The 17,366-nt window shown below is 40.6% G+C and overlaps 1 protein-coding gene across 5 annotated transcripts in view; it reads right to left on the reverse strand.

Moving 5' to 3' along the window:
* The window catches only part of CIT (citron rho-interacting serine/threonine kinase), a 195,000-nt gene that overhangs the window by 42,955 nt on the left and 134,679 nt on the right, over positions 1-17,366 (reverse strand). For all 5 annotated transcript variants that reach the window (XM_008004911.3, XM_008004908.3, XM_008004906.3 and 2 more), the window contains 5 exons: positions 14,605-14,658; positions 7,354-7,551; positions 6,396-6,589; positions 2,748-2,883; positions 762-866 (listed from right to left, as the gene is read on the reverse strand). In XM_008004911.3, the coding sequence (XP_008003102.2) occupies positions 762-866; positions 2,748-2,883; positions 6,396-6,589; positions 7,354-7,551; positions 14,605-14,658 (687 nt within the window). The remainder of the gene's footprint in view (positions 1-761; positions 867-2,747; positions 2,884-6,395; positions 6,590-7,353; positions 7,552-14,604; positions 14,659-17,366) is intronic.

The raw sequence follows: 17,366 nt of genomic DNA on the forward strand, positions 1-17,366 counted from the left end.
TGGGGAAACCCTGTCTCTACAAAACAATACAAAAATTACTCGAGCATGGTGGCATATACCTGTACTCCCAGCTACTCAGTAGGCTGAGTGGGAGGACGACCTGAAACCAGGAAGTCAAGGCTGCCGTGAGTAGTAATTGCACCACTGCACCTTAACCTGGGCAACAGAGCAAGACCAAAAAAAAAAAAAAAAAAAAAAGACTCCAGAGAGAAATGAACTACCAGCCGTGAAAAGGCATGGAGGAAACCTGGATGCATATGACTAAGTGAAAGCAGCTAATCTGAAAGGCTACATACTGTGTGATTCCAGATATGCAACATTCTGGAAAAGGGAAAACTATGGAGACAGCAAAAGATCAGTGGCTGCCAGGAATTGAGGGTGGGGAGGGATGAACAGGCAGAGCACAGAGGGTTTTTAGGGCAGTGATACTATCCTGTATGATATGGTAAAGGTGGATAACTGTCACTATACATTTGTCAAAACCCATAGAATGTACAACACCAAAAGCAAACCTAATTTAAAGTATGCATTTGGGGTGATGATGATGTGTCAGTGCAGGCCCATCGATTGTAACAAATGGACCTCTCTGGAACAGGGTGTTGACAGTTGGGGACGTTGTGGGAGGAGGGGGCAGGGAGTATGTGGGAACTCTCTGTGCTTTCTGCTCAATTTTGCTGTGAACCTAAAGCTGCTCCAAAGAATAAAGCCTATTAAAAGAAAAAAATTCTACTTGGCCCTTATCCCAGGTGTTTCACACTCACCTCTTCCAGAAGCCTCTGTTTGAGCTCTCGTTCAGTCTCCAGCTTCTGCTGTAAGCTTCGGGCATTCATTTCAAGCATAGCATGCTTCTTCTCCAGGTCATTGAGCTAGACATTTGGAAAGATTGGCATAATGCCACATTTAGGAATGTTAGATGCTGACAACTTTTATGAATGTCCACGAACCTTCACAAAGAAAGAATATTGAGTTCTAAAGGTCAGAACGTAAAAGTTGCTTTTTTCTAAATACAGAAGTCCATGTCACTGGTGAGTCTTCCATAGGTTATTAAATGAGGATGGAAATTATTTCTAAGGGATGGCTCTTAAATATAGCCATGACAAGTTCTAGGAGATGACTGCTCAAGGATTTATTTATCTGACATGCTTTGGCTGAATTTAATTAAATAATCATATGCTGAATGCTTACTACCTGCATTATGGCTTTTAGGATGAAAGGATAACTAAGCTCTCAAGGATCTTACATCAAGTCAGAAAGGCCCATAACTAGACACGTACGCAAATAATGACTGCTTTGTTAGATTTTAAGTTTGATAAGAAAGGCTTGGGAAGGAGAAATTCATCCCAATTAGGAGAAGATCAAGACAATAAGGTATTGCAAAGTCTGGAGCTTTAAAATATACAAAGGACTTTGCTGCTTAATACTTTAACAGCAGTCAACTAGAAAAAAATGTTTTTCACATTAAACATAAAAGGCCTCACATATCTCTAATAAATCTAGTTTCCTCATGCTAAAAAAAAAAATGGTAACCCAGTTTCAGGGAACTCAGGAGTGTTCCTCACTAGAGAGCTCTGGCCTTAAATCTAATAATTCTGTTTCTATTAATATAAGTATCTGGTAAGAAAATAATCATAGATGTCCATAAAGATTCATATTTATCACACTGTTATTTATATGGCAAAAACTGGAAGCTCAAATTTCCAATACAAGTATAATGATTAAAGTAGGTACTTCCATGGAATTTATTTTTTTTAGAATCACATGTTCAAAAAATACTCAACTCAGAAAAAACCTGCAGTTAAATGATTTTTAATAAAAACATGTAAAGCTGTACACATGAGAATCTAATTTATAAAAATACATACGTATGTCTATGTATGTGTGTATATGCATAAACATAAGCACAGAGACTGCAAATAAATTCACGAATAAAACAATAGCAATGGGTGACCAGCCATTATTTCCTTTACTTTTCTGTGGTTTCTGTATTTTCCACCATGACCCAAATAACTATTTTTCTATCATGAAATAACAAAGTTATAGAAAATATAAAATCAGATTGTTATTTTGTGTGTGTATGTGCATGAAAAAGAGTGTCTATGTATGCATCTGTGTGTTTATACATAAAATTCCTCTGATCTTCACCTTGGTGATCTGTAACACTGAAGTACCTATTCTGTATCTCTCTCAAGATTATTAGCTAAAATCTCTAAAACATTGGTTATGACTGTAAATGTAATATGGAGAGGCACATGGATGGAACACGTGTATTTCCCATGTGAAATACTGAGAACTGGAATGCGTCATCAGACCCTATCATGACCCTGAACTTGGAACAAGGAGAAGCTGAGCTACCTATTACTGCAGCAATGGGATGAGCATTAGTCACTGCCACCAAGAACTTCCCAAAGATGCACAGCATTCAATCCATAAAGCCTTCTGGAAATAAGATGCCAGACAACCAGAGAGTAGAACACCCAGATCAAAATTCGAACTTCAAGGGCCTAGACACACAGATTTTAAAAAGTCACTGGCCGACTGTGATCACTGGGCACCCACCACACCCACCCACGCTACTGCCAACCAAAAATGTCCCATGGTAAGGCAAACCATGGGACATTTTTGGAGTGCATGAACATATGTTTATGAAATATGTTTGCCATGGATTGCATTTGAATTTTTATCAAGCGTGCCTTTAAAAGAAGGAAACGAAAATGTTTTCCTAAAAAGCAGAAGGGGTGGGCGCTGACCTTGTCAGAGAGGCTCTCGGCCTTCAGCTTCTGCTCTTTGAGAGCCTGCTGCAGAGCGAGAATCTCCGCCTTGTGCTCCTTCACTGCCAGCTCCACAACCTGGCGAGACTCGGTGATCCGCTGATCGGCTCTCGCCCTGCCAGAAAAACACAGGTCAGCTTTTGGAAGCCCCCCAACGGCTGACCTGCTGAAAGAAGGCTGGTCCATCTCTAATCCTGACGAGCAACTAAACAGGCTGCAGGCCAGAGAGATGCCCAACCTTGACCCTTAGTTCCAATCTGTCTTCCTTTCCAACAGCTTACCAAGCAAAGATTTGACCCATGTTAGGTTTGGGTGAGAAAAAACAAAACAGGCCAGGCGCAGTGGCTCACACCTGTAATCCCAACAGTTTGGGAGGCCAAGGTGAGTGGATTACCTGAGGTCAGGAGTTCCAGACCAGCCTGGCCAACATGGTGAAATCCCATCTTTACTAAAAATACAAAATTAGCCGGGTGTGGTGGTGTGCACCCCTATTCCCAGCTACTCAGGAGGCTGAGGCAGGAGAATCACTTGAACCCAGGAGGTGGAAGTTGCAGTGAGCCAAGATCACACAACCGCACTCCAGCCTGGGTGACAGAGCAAGACTCCATCTCAAAAAAAAAAACCAAACAAACAAACAAACAAAAAAAGTTAAATGTTTTTGGGTACTCATCAAGAAACTGAAACTTGAGGCTGGGTGTGGTGGCTCACGTCTTAATCCCAACACTTTGGGAGGCTGAGGTGGGCGGATCACCTGAGGTCAAGAGTTCGAGACCAGCCTGGCCAACATGGTGAAACCCCATCTCTACAACAAATACAAAAAATTAGTCAGGCATGGTGGCGCGTGCCTGCCATCCCAGCTACTCAGGAGGCTGAGGCAGAAGAACTGCTTGAATTTGGGAGGTGGAGGTTGCAGTGAGCCAAGATGGTGCCACTGCACTCCACCCTGGGCAACAGAGCAAGACTCCATCTCAAAAAAGAAAGAAAAAATGAAAGTGAAACTTGAATCTGATGAGTGTCTCCATAAATAATGCTAAAGAACAGAAAGATCAGAAGCAAACTGGGAAAAAAAAAATCACTTCCCTTTCCCCATTTAGGTATCATGCTTCCTACTTCCACACTTTGGCTTATACAATCTCCTCCACTGGCCATCCCCTCCTTTGCTACTCTGCAAACTCAAATCTTACTCAGCCTTCAAGGATAAATTCAAATGCTATGATCTCCATAAAACTGTTTCCACTTTCTCTTCTCAGAAGCAACGTCACCTTGTTCTGTATCCCAAGCATAACTGTATTTCTCTCCTAAATATATATATACATATTTGAGATGGAGTCTCACTCTGTCGCCCAGGCTGGAGTTCAGTGGCACGATCTCAGCTCACTGCAACCTCCACCTCCAAGATTCAAGCAATTCTCCTGCCTCAGCCTCCCAAGTAGCTTGGACTACAGGCGCATGCCACCACACCCAGCTAATTTTTGTATTTTTTGTAAAGACAGGATTTCGCCATGTTGGCCAGGTTGGTCTCAGACTCCTGACCTCAAGTGATCCACCCACTTCGGCCTCCCCATCTCTCCTAAATATCTGAATCCATATCTCCTCCAGTAGACTCTTAGGCTCTTGAGAACACGGATTAACAATTATATTTTACTCATCTCAGTATCCCACATAATACCAAAACAGAAAAAAGAAAAAAAAAAGAAAAGAAAGGCACGATCTTCCACAATTGCCCTGAAAGCAGACATGAAATGAAAGCAGACTAATGCTAGTCTTCCTGAGAACAGCTCATAATTATACATTCCATGTATGGTCATGTATTTCTTGATGCTGAAGCCAGATCCTACCCCAAAAATGATCTCCGTAGGTCCCTAGAAACAGCTAGGATAGGAGCTGCACTTGAGGGCGGGAGGGAAGGGGTCTGTGAGAAAACAACCAGAACTTATAGTGAGGATGGCAGAGTCTAAGGTTTCAGAAGGAAGCTGGAACAGGAGACTTAAACAGCAGTCCCTCCCATCAACAAATACCCTGAGTGTAGAAGCTGGGAGGATCCTCAAAAAGGAACTGTTTCTACCATTTCTCCTGAAATGTAAGCGTTCTCATCTTTTACCTCCAAACTTTTGAAGCTCAGCTGACCTTTGCATAATCCATCTGATATATTTAGTTGAGCCTACTATGGCCCAGTAAATGTGAGAGATACCCAAAAGAGTGTGACACAGATTAATTCATTGATTGATATTTCTACGGATAGCTTATCTTGCTTAAGGAGTTCAGAGAATCACAGGAAGGTAAGTTTCAGAGGAAGGTGACATGAGCAAGGTTATGAAAAATGGATCCAATTAGCTGTGCAGACAGGAAGTCACGGGGCACACACTAGCCCATATCGTGCCTTTGTACAAACTGGAAAGCGGCACCCGTCCTTCTAGGCCATTTCTTTCCATCTGTGAAACGTCATCACGTACCAATTTTGTCAGAAACAAAAGTTTCCTGCCATGAGCTGTAAATCTGTCATAACAACTCTTCCAGTCTATGACATCTTCAATGTGACCAGCAACCCTCAGAGCTATGGAGTACACAATTGCACCCCTGTGGCCCCACAGGAAGGGAAATCTATACTAGGTGAACTGTGGAAACAAAAGTGAGAAAGCAGAGGAACGACACTACCTGAACTGATTATTATCACTTCCTACTAAGAAAGGAAAAAAAAGAAAAAACAAGCAGGCATGGTGGCTCATGCCTGTAATCCCAGCACTCTGGGAGACCAAGGCAGGTGGATTACTTGAGGTCAGGAGTTCAAGACCAGCCTGGCCAACACAGTGAAAACCCATCTCTACTAAAAATACAAAAAAAATTAGCCGGGCATAGTGGCACGCACCTGTATTCCTAGCTACTTGGGAGGCTGAGGAAGGAGAATCCCTTGAACCCTGGAGGTGGAGGTTGCAGTGAACTGAGATGGTGCCATTGCACTCCAGCCTGGGTGACAGAGTCAGACTCTATCTCAAAGAAAAGGAAAAAAAAACACTAAACTATTCTTGTAAAGCAGTGGTTCTCCATTGGGGACAATGGAGACACTGAGAATATTGGGGGCAATGTCCAGAGACATACTTGTTGTCACAACTTGGGAAGGGGGTTGTTGGTGGCATCTAGCGAGCAGAGATGAGGGATGCTGCTCAATATCCTACAATGCACAGGACAGCCCCCATAACAAAGAATGACCCAGCCTGACATGTCAATAGTGCCAAGGTTGAGGAATCCTGGGGTGGAGGGAAGACTAGCACTGCACATGACCAGGATTAAAATGGTAATGTTCTTGCTATGGTTACTCTGATGAGAAACCTCATGAGAGTGTTTCTGCACAGAAAACAGAGGTATTTGCCCTGATGCCTAGGCCTCTGCATGGGGAAAACAGATACCAGCCATAGCCACAGAATCCAACTCACACTATCTACGTTTACAACTAGGGTGACCACCCCATCCTGGTTTGCCCAAGAGTCTCCTGGTTTTAAGCACCAGGAGGCTTGTGCCCCAGGAAGCTTCTCAGTCTCAGCTGGGAAAGCTGATCACCCTGTTCACAACTCTCAGGCTGATCCTCCTGCAGTCACCTGTCATGAGCTTTCCACAAACACAAAACCCCACCTGCTCTGTTTCTCGGTGTCCAACATCCTCTGCAGCTCTCGAACCCGACACTCAAACTGGGATTTCTCGTCACCCAGGACGCTCCTCCAGGCCTCCCACTGCCGCTCTTTTTCTAGCAGCTCGTCGTTTAGGGCCTCCAAATCCATGACCTGTTCCTCCAGCATGGTACACGTGGTCTTCAGAGCCTCCATCGTCTGCAAATCAGTACCACGGATTTGTGCCTTATCTTTAAACAAGGATTTCCTGGAGATTACTTTGGTCAGGTCAGTTTCAGAAAAGCACAAGTTTCTAACTACAGTTTGAAATGCAGCTTGTCTTTTTCCTCTGCAGCCCGAGGGGACCAGGCAAGAATGGACGGCGGGCCAGTGCTGCAGCCACCTTGGAGGCAGAACCCAAAGCAAAGCCAGGGGAAGCGACTAAGCTTAAAATCAAGCCATTTACGTTGATCTCCCAAAGCATTTGATTTTGTTTTTATTTATTTTTTCGAGGCAGGGTCCAGCTCTGTCACCCAGGCTGGAGTACAGTGGCATGATCACAGTTCACTGCAGCCTCGAGCTCCTGGGTTCAAGCATTCCTCCCGCCTCAGCTTTCTAAAAAGCTGGAACTACTGGCATGCACCACCAAGCCCAGCTAAGTTTTATCTTTTTTGTTTTAAGAGATGAGGTCTCCTGGGCTCAAGTGATCTTATCACCTCTACCTCCCAAAGTGTCTGGATAACAGGGAAGAGCTGCCACACCGGCCCAATTTTTTAAAATCAAAATTAATAAGAACTACACACTTTTAAAAGCCATTTTTAAAATCCTAAAGACTTAGAAACAAGACATGATTCTAAAAAGAGCCCAGTGAAGTTGGGTATGAAGTTTAGTGTTGGAACCCTTGGGAGAATGCACCAAGCACTCCTCCTAAAATTCTTCTAAAAGTCCTCCAAGGATCTCATGACCTTGTTAACCCTCCTTACTTGCTTCTGGCTGGTAAGCTGCATCTCTCGTTCTGTGATCTCCCGGCGAAGGTGGTCCACTTCACTTCGCAGTTGTACAATCTCATCGTTGGCGCCGGAAGCCTCATCGAGTTGTTTGGACAAGTAGAAGTTTTGGTTGTTGAGTTCGGCGTTATCCTCGGTCAGCTGGTTTAGCTGCTCCTCCAGGTCTGTGATTACCTAAAAGAGGAAAGAAATCCAGTTACACGCCAAGCACATTCATTTCAAATGAGAAATTGCTTCTAGGGCTATGGATTTCTGAACTCACGTGACACTGGCAATCAACGTGCCGCTCATGAGTTTGCCCACCTGACCTTGAGAGTCACGTCCAAGCTCCCACGCCCACCCACTTAACTCTAAACACGAGCAGTGGTAGAAAAAGACCCAGTTTCTCTCTAACTCAGGACACATCTAAGAAATATGGCAAAAGCAATCAAAAGTAATCACTGCATGAAACGGACGACTTTGAATGAGATCAAGTTGACAGAAATAATATAATATGGAAGGAAAATGCAAATTAATAATAGACTGGTCTCACAATCTGCTAATTAAGCTAAAAATGCCCATGACACTATCTCTAGGACCTTATTATTGGAGATGGCCACAGTCTTAGAAAGCAAAATGAAGTTCTTATCAAGGAAGACTGACAGGGAAGGGCACCAGGAGTTATTTCAATAATATCACAAGCAATAAATTTAATTTCATACAACCAAGGAAAAAAAACTTAAGGGAAACTCAGAAAAACCCTGAAAATACACTACTGTACTATACCATCACTTTAATGTATTTTACTATACAGTTGGCTATCAGACAATGGGAAGCCATGTATATGAAACTGTCATTTTATTGAGAGATTTAATCGGGGTTTGCTAAATTACTTTCCTGCTCAGTAGCAGAATGACTTCAATTTCAGAACATTTAGCTTTCCTATTCTCTTTGCTGAGGTTTAGAATTACTGCTTGCAGAGAGCTTTCATGTATAATACTTTAGAAGTTTAAGGGCAATTTTCTAATAATAGTTGGACTGAGGCACACAGGCAGTAAATTAAATTTTATGTAACAAAAAGAAGGAAATTAAAAGGAAATGCCATTAAGCCTACAGTTATTAATTGTTTCCAATTTTCAAACCTAGAGTTGATTTCGTTTATGAAATGTTGCCATTGCTTTCATGACTAATTTCCTATTTTAACCCTCTTTGATTATCAGTTTTTAAAAAAGTCTCCCCAGGCACATGGAATTAAAGAACATCAATTAAGTACATTTGTCCACAAATGTACTCAGAAGAGATACAACTTTTCATTTTGTTAACTGAGCTGATAACCTTTTAGTGTATGGTCTAATGGTCTAGTAATTTGCTTTTTAATGTCAAAAGCCACATTAATTCATAATGTACTGTTTTGAGATACACCATCAGCTACAAGAAGGGGAATAAAAGTTATCTGGTCAGGTTCTTAGCTCAGATACCTTCTTTATCAATGAAGACAAATAAGGAAAATCTGCACATTTGCCATTTCTAGCAGACACTTATGACTTGTAGGGTCCCTGCCTTTCCCTTTCTGTGACATGTTAAATCTCCTGAAACCAGAAACAATGAATAAACAATGCCCACTAGTTCAACTGATCTCCTTCCTGTATGTAGTAAACCTATTCCTTAAGATGTTTTTCGTAATGTCTCCATTTAACTACTATGCTTCCCCCTACCTCTTTCCCAAAGAAAAGTAAGACAGGCAGGCTGGCTTGGAAGATATAAAATGGATTCTGGAACCCCAAATAAGCCATCTGACCTTTGCTGGGTTGGTTTCTCCATCTGTGACATGGGAGTGAACACTATATTTACTCATCTGCTTTTACTCTTTTAATTTTTTAAATTTTCTTGCATGTGATTTGACCTTAATGTATCATGTGAACACGAGGTCAGGAAATCGAGACCATCCTGGCTAACACAGTGAAACCCTGTCTCTACTAAAAATACAAAAAAGTAGCCGGGCGTGGTGGCAGGCGCCTGTAGTCCCAGCTACTCGGGAGGCTGAGGCAGGAGAATGGCGTGAACCCAGGAGGCGGAGCTTGCAGTGAGCCAAGATTGCGCCACTGCACTCCAGCCTGGGTGACAGAGCAAGACTCCGTCTCAAAAAAAAAAAAAAAAAAAAAAAGCCTCTTGGGGAATAAACAGACCAGACTACAGAAAGTCTACTCACATGAAAATACATCATTGCCAAAATAATTCACTTGCCATTCAAGGATGTAGCTAAGACTTTGGGTACTGCTTTCTTTGATTGATGAAAAAAATGCAATTTATCATTTGTGATAGTAGCCCATTTCTGCCACCTTTTCTTTTTCTCCCAAAATTATATTATAAAATGCTAAAGAAGAAACACTTGGAAAAGGGCAATTTGGTATCACTCAGTTGAGATGGGCCCATTGGAGTAAGAAGGGTCTTTCTATTTCCCTGTTGTCATCCAGTCTACAAGGGTTCTCGTGCCTCTGATTATATTTCTGGTTTGTGATTGCTGGTTCTATATTTGGTCATCATCTCTATCTTGCCCATTTGACAAGAGAAGTGTTACATGTTTTTGTAAAGTACCCATACTGAGATTTAAGGCATTTTAATTGATTTGGACTTTTTATACACATATTCTATCTACCCAAGCCGTAACACAGTTAGCTTGTGACCTTGTTTCAAGTTGCTGGAGTCACGATATTAAACGCTGGACACACCCATGCACACACACACATATGTTACTGAGTTTACAGATATTAAACTGACTTATGACATAGGCAGTAAATTAATGGTCTTTGTGAGTTTTTTTAAAAAGGCATATTAACAAGCAATGTTCACTACTGTCCTTTGAAGTAGGTATTATTTTATTTCTATTTTATGGATGGGGAAATTGGGGCAACAGAGATGCTAGGTAACTTGCCCAAGGTCACTGCTAGTAAATAACAAAACCAGAATTCGAACCCAACACTAAAACTCAAGAATCTACATTCTTGCCCCCTAAACTATACTGCCTCTCTAAAATAGGGATAGAAGTGTTTATTCAATTTTTTTATTCAGATCTTTGAAAACTGAAATGATGCAGGTAAAATATATTGACCATTCAGGACAACCCTTCTTGATTTCGATCCAGGGAATGTGCAAGGAAAATTGGTAGGTCTACTTTCTGGTCCTAGGTATATTCTCTCTCCACCAAGGTCAAATGATTTGTTTACTATGAGTCTGTTAACCTTTTAACCCCAAAGATAGAGCGTAAAAAAGAGAAACTGAAAGGCTGATTCCATCTTAGCAGCAAAAAAAGATGGGCAAGATATCTTCACAACGCAGGGGCCAGCAGAGCTTTCTTACATGCTGTTTTTACAGATAACAGGCCTTGGTACAGTTCGAAGAAAGAAGGGAAGATTTTAAAAAATGATCTAAGCTGGACATGGTGGCTCACACTTGTAATCTCAGCACTTTTGGGAGGCTGAGGTGGGTGGATCACCTGAGTCTGAGAGTTCAAGACTAGTCTGACCAACATGGAGAAACCCCATCTCTACTGAAAATACAAAATTAGCCAGGCATGGTGGCACATGCCTGTAATCCCAGTTACCCAGAAGGCTGAGGCAGGAGAATCGCTTGAACCCGGGAGGTGGAGGTTGTGGTGAGCGGAGATCGTGCCATCGTACTCCAGCCTGGGCAACAAGAGCGAAACTCCGTGTCAAAAAAAAAAAAAAAGATCTACTCTCAGCGTCAAAAAGAAAAAAAAGAAAGAACTTTGTTTGGGCTGATCTGATCTGTTGTTTTTCAATGCTATCATGGTTCTGAGAAGAAGACATGGACCTCTCACACCTAACTGGAAGACCAGCAGAGGAAAATTACCAGGTAAATGTCCAATGGCACGTTAGGGGTGAAGAAACCAGTCAGATAATGAGCATCAGGCTAAAAAGACACAGGACTGAAATCCTATTTTAATGCCTGGTTCTCTTCTGAAGGCAGCTATTTGCATATTATTTATTTTTAATCTTATAGCTGACAGATTGATTCATAATTAAAACTGTGTCATATGTTTGCCCACCAACTCCCCTCTAAAACAGACTTAGGTAGGGTTTTAGGTGCCAGATTGAATCAAATCCTTTTTAAATGTCTTCAAAATATAGAAATGGTCTGAGCTTGAAAATCTTACTGTGCATGAGCTTTTTGAAAGCTGAAGAGAGCTCCTATCAATTGAGTTATTATGGGAATTGTGGGAACTCCCATAATAACTCATTTTTAAATGACAAAGATGACATTTCCTAGCGGAGACAATCTTGGGCAATGCCAAAAAAGAACGGAACCTCCAACACATTCCTCTGAAGTGTCTTTAAAGTGGTCTTGAACTTGGAAAAGTATAATTGAGACCTACTATTGTGGCTAAATGTTGTTCTAAAGTAGTGGTTTTCAAACTTTTTAAAGTAGCAGCAGAGCCATTTTCCAAACAAAAGATTATATTATAAGCCCAGGAGAATAAAATATTAATAGTAACCAATGTTGTTTAGCACTTTCTATGGATCAGGCCCTGTGCAAGCAGTTTGCACGTATCTCATTTAATTCTCGCAGCAACCTTATGAGGGAGGTACTACTACCAAATCCCATGACTCAGTGTTCCGTAAGTTGTACTGTCTGAAATGTGGATACGTGGTATACTGGAACCAGAAGCTCTCTCTCTTCCCTCACCCAGCCCCCAAAGAGCAGTTATTAAATTAATTACGTATCCTACAATCAATGAGGGTACTGATTGGAACTGAGGGTATACAATGTTATCTCCATTTTACAGACAAAGAAAGAGGGGCTTCATAGGATAATAAGCATAGGTTACTAAGAGGCCAATTTATAATCTGAACTCTGTCTGATTCCAGAGCCCATGGCTTAGACTACTAAGTTACCCAGCTGCTCTGGCTGAAATGTGGGTGGAGGGCATCTCTCTCAGGTTCACACACACACACTTGGGAAGGCCCCCAGAGGCTTCGCCACAGAACACAGAGGTAAATGACGCAAAGATCAGAAGTCACCGTTCCAGAAAACGCAAATTTGGAGAGCATTAGAGTTACATGCGAAAGTAACCAAATGCAGTCTACATACTAGTGTATTCCACTAAAACTGAACTTTCAATTTTTAAAATGGGGGGACAAGATGAATTACAAAGGGGTATAAGGAAACTTTTGAGGGTGATGAATACAATAAATATTTTGTTTTTATCGCTCAAGAATGAAATTTGGATAATCTTATCCAAAATAATAATAAAATTCATTATTTTGATTGTTTTGCTGTTTCACAGTTATATACATGTTTTAAAATGCATCAGATTATAGTACACCAATTATACCTCAATAAAACTGTAAAAAAAATGTTTTTTAGAAAGTTCTTATGCCAAAAGACTAAAAAAGGAAAAAAGAACTCCAGATGAATGGAACAGGATTACTAATGCACACGTTCTTAAAAATCCAAGCTTATATAAGGAAAAAATGGTAATATAAAAAATTCCACAGTCATAAAATGATCTACATTTTATTCAGTGATCATTCACGCGCACGTATGTAATATAAACAAATAACTCGTGTGTAAAATAAGAAAGAAAGGCAACAAGAAACTAAAATCCTAGGGCAGAAAACTACCAGAATGTCACCCCCAACTACTCAAGGAAGGGAGGAGGGATGGAGGAAATCCACAGACATTTTAAGGCAGGCCCATCCCAATCCACCATCATATCAGGAAATGCAGACCAAAAAACTGGTCTGTCAGTTCCCCACTAAAGTCAAACAGAGGCAAATATCATGACCTAGTAATTCTTGGGAAATGCTCACCAGAAGTAAGTGCTCACAGCCACCAAAGGCTTTGTACAACAGGGTTTCCTAACAGATTGATCCATTACGGAAACAATCCAAATGTCTACCAACAAGGAGAATGGATAAACAAACTATAGTTCTATTCATACACCAGAAACATGATACAGTGATTAAAAAAAGAACAAATTATTGATAGGTACAGCAACGTGGAGGAACCTCACAAGCCATTTAAGCGAAAAAAAAAAAAAAAAGCTAAGCCCCAAAGAGCACATCCTCTGTGATTCCATTTATATGACATTCAAGAACAGGCAAGACTAAACTATGGTATCAGAGGTCAGCATAGTGGTTACCCTTTGGGTGAAGGATGATGATGGGAAGGGAACATGAGGGAGCCTTCAGGGGCTGAGAAAGTTCTGTACCTTGATCTACATTGGGGTTACCTAGTTGTCTATCTGTATAAAAATTTTATTGAGCTATATACTTAAAATTACTACATTTTTATGTGCTTTACTAGATACATTTTATACCTAAATTAAGCAAAAAAAAAATACCGTTAGGACTTAATATCTCATTTATAGTAGCTAAAGAGGAAATAAAGAGCTCATAACAAGAAAATAAAATATGTATGTGTGTGGAGGCTGGAAGGTGTTTCTGGAAATTCACAAATGCAAATAATACAAACAAGGACAAGATCACTGAGGACTAAGAAGGTAATAAAGTGACAAAAAGGCCAAAGAAAAGAGAGGGCACATGAATAAGGAGAACATCCCCATCTTCTGAAAGGGGCCTATTTCAGTCCTTCACTCTGATCAAAAATAGACTGAATTCCCACCGACCCTACTCTATTATATAACCTATGGAAGATGCTTATCCACTCATAGCATTTATTTCTCTCAATATAAATAACATCTCCCAAAGAGTCCTAGATTTTGAATTTGCATGTTAGAAAGCCAAATTCTGCCTGGTAGGAAGTTACAATTTCTAGGTCTCCAGGAGAAGAGCTCATTGGTTCTTCCTCTGCAGGGGTAGCAATCTGGAGAAGTCTCACAGATACAACTACCTTGGTGACAGGAGAGTCTCTGACCTAGGTTAGCCATGAAACCGTCTACACTGGGGTAGGAGGGGGAGCTGCCTTGGGATTTTCATTGCAGCTGCTGAAACCTATTAGTGCTTCCACAAGTGAGAATTATTTTGACCCTTCCAATTATCCTCTTCCCCCAAACAGGAAGAATGGTTTCAGTTTTTCAAAACTGGAAGAACCCCAAAAAAACAGGTTATCCAGGGCTCAAAAACTCCAAATAAGGTTGATTGCATTATCTTCTTCAAGCTGCAAGTTCGAATCAAAACTTGTCACCAATATTTTAAAGAGATGTCCCCTTTTCCTTCTCTGTTAGTTTCATGTTATTTTAATCATCTTTGGTTAATTAATACTCACAGTACAGCTGTTACGAAGAGCATCAAATTTGCGCTGGATTTCATCTCTATGTGCCTAAAAGGTAAGAAGTTGATTATAAATTTTTCATAGGGTAGAATACAATTCTACATGCTATGGGTCAAATATAGAGAATAGCAATTTGCCTGGAAAGCTGAGAATGCGGCACTAGCATCTGTTTTTCAAAGAACGAATTAATCAAATCATCCCCAACACCAGAAATAAGTTACAGGAATACACAATGCTGTGTTAATAACAATTAACTCTTTAGACCACACATGCACACCCTGTACAAATATTTTTAACATTTATATTAACATCTAGAGACTATTAGGAGAAAAGGGGGAAAAAAAGCAATAAAGGATGAAGTTTTACTCTCCTTCATTTGTCCTATTCCCATTCTGAAAAGATGAGTAATTTTCCCTCTTCCCTCCAACTAACTCCTCCCCAGCCCACTCCCTGACCCACACATACACACAGAAACGCACACACAGGACAACAGCCAGGACAAAGGGACTTTGTGTGTGTGTTGTTTTTTCATTAAAAGCTGCTGACATTCAGAAAACTCTACATCGGCCTTGAAATAAATATATATAGGCTTTCTCCAGGACAAAGCTGCCTTAAACCAGCAGCATTTGTTCAGTTGACAAGGATTATTTTTTAGCGCATACTATATGCTTGACACCGTGGAAGGATATAGGCACCCATGACCTGTGCCTTCATTCTGGTGAGGGAAGATCAGAAATGAATAAGTGCGTGATTACAGATTGGGACAAACGCTATAAAGAAAACAAATAGGGACCAGTTTAAAAAAAAAAAGAAAAAAGAATAAGAAAGGTAGGTAGAAACTTACTTAGATGGGGTGGTCAAGGAGGGCTTCTCTGAGGAGGTGGCATGTAAGCTGAAACCTATAGGATGATGAGGAGCCAGCCATGCAATGGACAGGAGACGGCAGAAGGAGCAGCATTTGCAAAGACCCTGAGGCAGGAAAGGGTCTGGTGCATTTGATGAACAACCACCACCAAAAAAACTGAGTGGCTACAGCAGAGTTTTTCAAATTGCAAGCTGTAATCCAACAGCAAGCATGACAAGTCGGGATTTTTGGTTCGTTGTATCCAATGAAGTAGAATAAAAAAGATAGAATTGAAAACATCAGAATGTGCCTTGAGTAGTAAACATGAGCTCTGTTATAGGAAACTTCTGCTTTAGATACTATAACTCATCAAATTTAAGGTACTTTCCATTGTAAAACCTATGACTATTTTATGTAACATTAAGGAAGAAAAAGTGCTATCAAACTATGACATGTTTATGTCTGTATATGACTGTAATATGCACCATGATTTCAGATACCTTAGAATCAGTGAAATACAGTAAATATACTCCCTTCTATTGGATTGCAAATAAAATGTATTCTGTGGGCTGTGGTCAACTTTTGAAAAAGCACAGCAATGAAGAAAAAAAAGTAGCCCAAGATGATGATAGGGACCAAAGCAGAGACCAAGAATCTTGAAGGTCCAGTAAAGAATTTAGGTTTCATTCAAAATTCAATTAATTGAAAACTAATGGAAAATTTCAAGAAAGAAAGTGACGGATTTTACTGTTGTTTTAAGATCACTGTCGATGCTATAGGGAGAAGAGGATCAAAATGGAACAAAGGTAGAATATAGCAGGGAAACCACTGAAGGTATTGTTACTGCCATTCAAGTGAGAGATGATGGTGGCTTGGAGAAGGATGGTGGCAATAAAACAAAAACAAAAACAGAAAACGTGGATGAAACTGAGACCTCTTTGAAAACATAAGGAAAAGGACTTACTGATAGATGTGTGGCCCAGAGGAAAGAGGAGTCAACAATGCCCTAATAGACTTTTCACTTGTTAGACAAAGTGGATATGGTCCCATTTGCTTACATATGAAAACCCAAATAAGAACCCAGAACCCAGTTTAGGGCAAATGCAAGAGTGCTGCTTCTATTTAATTAAAAAAAAAAAAAAGTCTCCATAAGAAGGTCTATAAAAGGCCGGGCACAGTGGCTCACGCCTGTAATCCCAGCACTTTGGGAAGCTGAGGTGGGCAGATCACGAGGTGAGGAGATCAAGACCATCCTGGCTAAAAGGATGGTCCCCACTAAAAAATACAAAAAATTAGCCAGGCATGGTGGTGGGCGCCTGTAGTCCCAGCTACTGAGGAGGCTGAGGCAGGAGAATGGTGTGAACCCAGAAGGCAGAGCTTACAGTGAGCCGAGATCACGCCACTGCACTCCAGCCTGGGTGACAGGGAGAAACTCCGTCTCAAAAAAAAAAAGCCTATAAGATAACTAAGTCAAATATTTTAGAGTTGTGATGTTTTCTCTAACATGTCTATTTTTCTATAAATACTATTGTAAGTTTATAACGGCAGATTAGATACTTTAGAAGAAAAGATTAGTGAACTTGAAGGCAAATAGAAACAAAGAAGTAGAAGACAAGAAGTAGAAACCAAAATGAAACACAATGAGAAAAGAAAAAGGCATGTTCAAAAAATGCAGAGCATCAGGGAGTTGTAAGACAACTTCAAGTAGCCTAACATACATGTAATTAGAGTCCCAGAAAGAGTATAGGAGACAGAAAAAATATTTGAAGAAATAATGGCCACAAATTTTCCAAAGTTGACAAAAGCCATAAATCCACAGATGCAAAATATTCAACAAGTCCCAAGCATGAGAAATGTGAAGAAAATTAACCTAAAGCACACTATAATGAAACTGTTTAAATCCAAAAACAAA

This window comes from Chlorocebus sabaeus, chromosome 11, assembly GCF_047675955.1.
Source record: "Chlorocebus sabaeus isolate Y175 chromosome 11, mChlSab1.0.hap1, whole genome shotgun sequence".
Taxonomy (NCBI): Eukaryota; Metazoa; Chordata; class Mammalia; order Primates; family Cercopithecidae; genus Chlorocebus; species Chlorocebus sabaeus.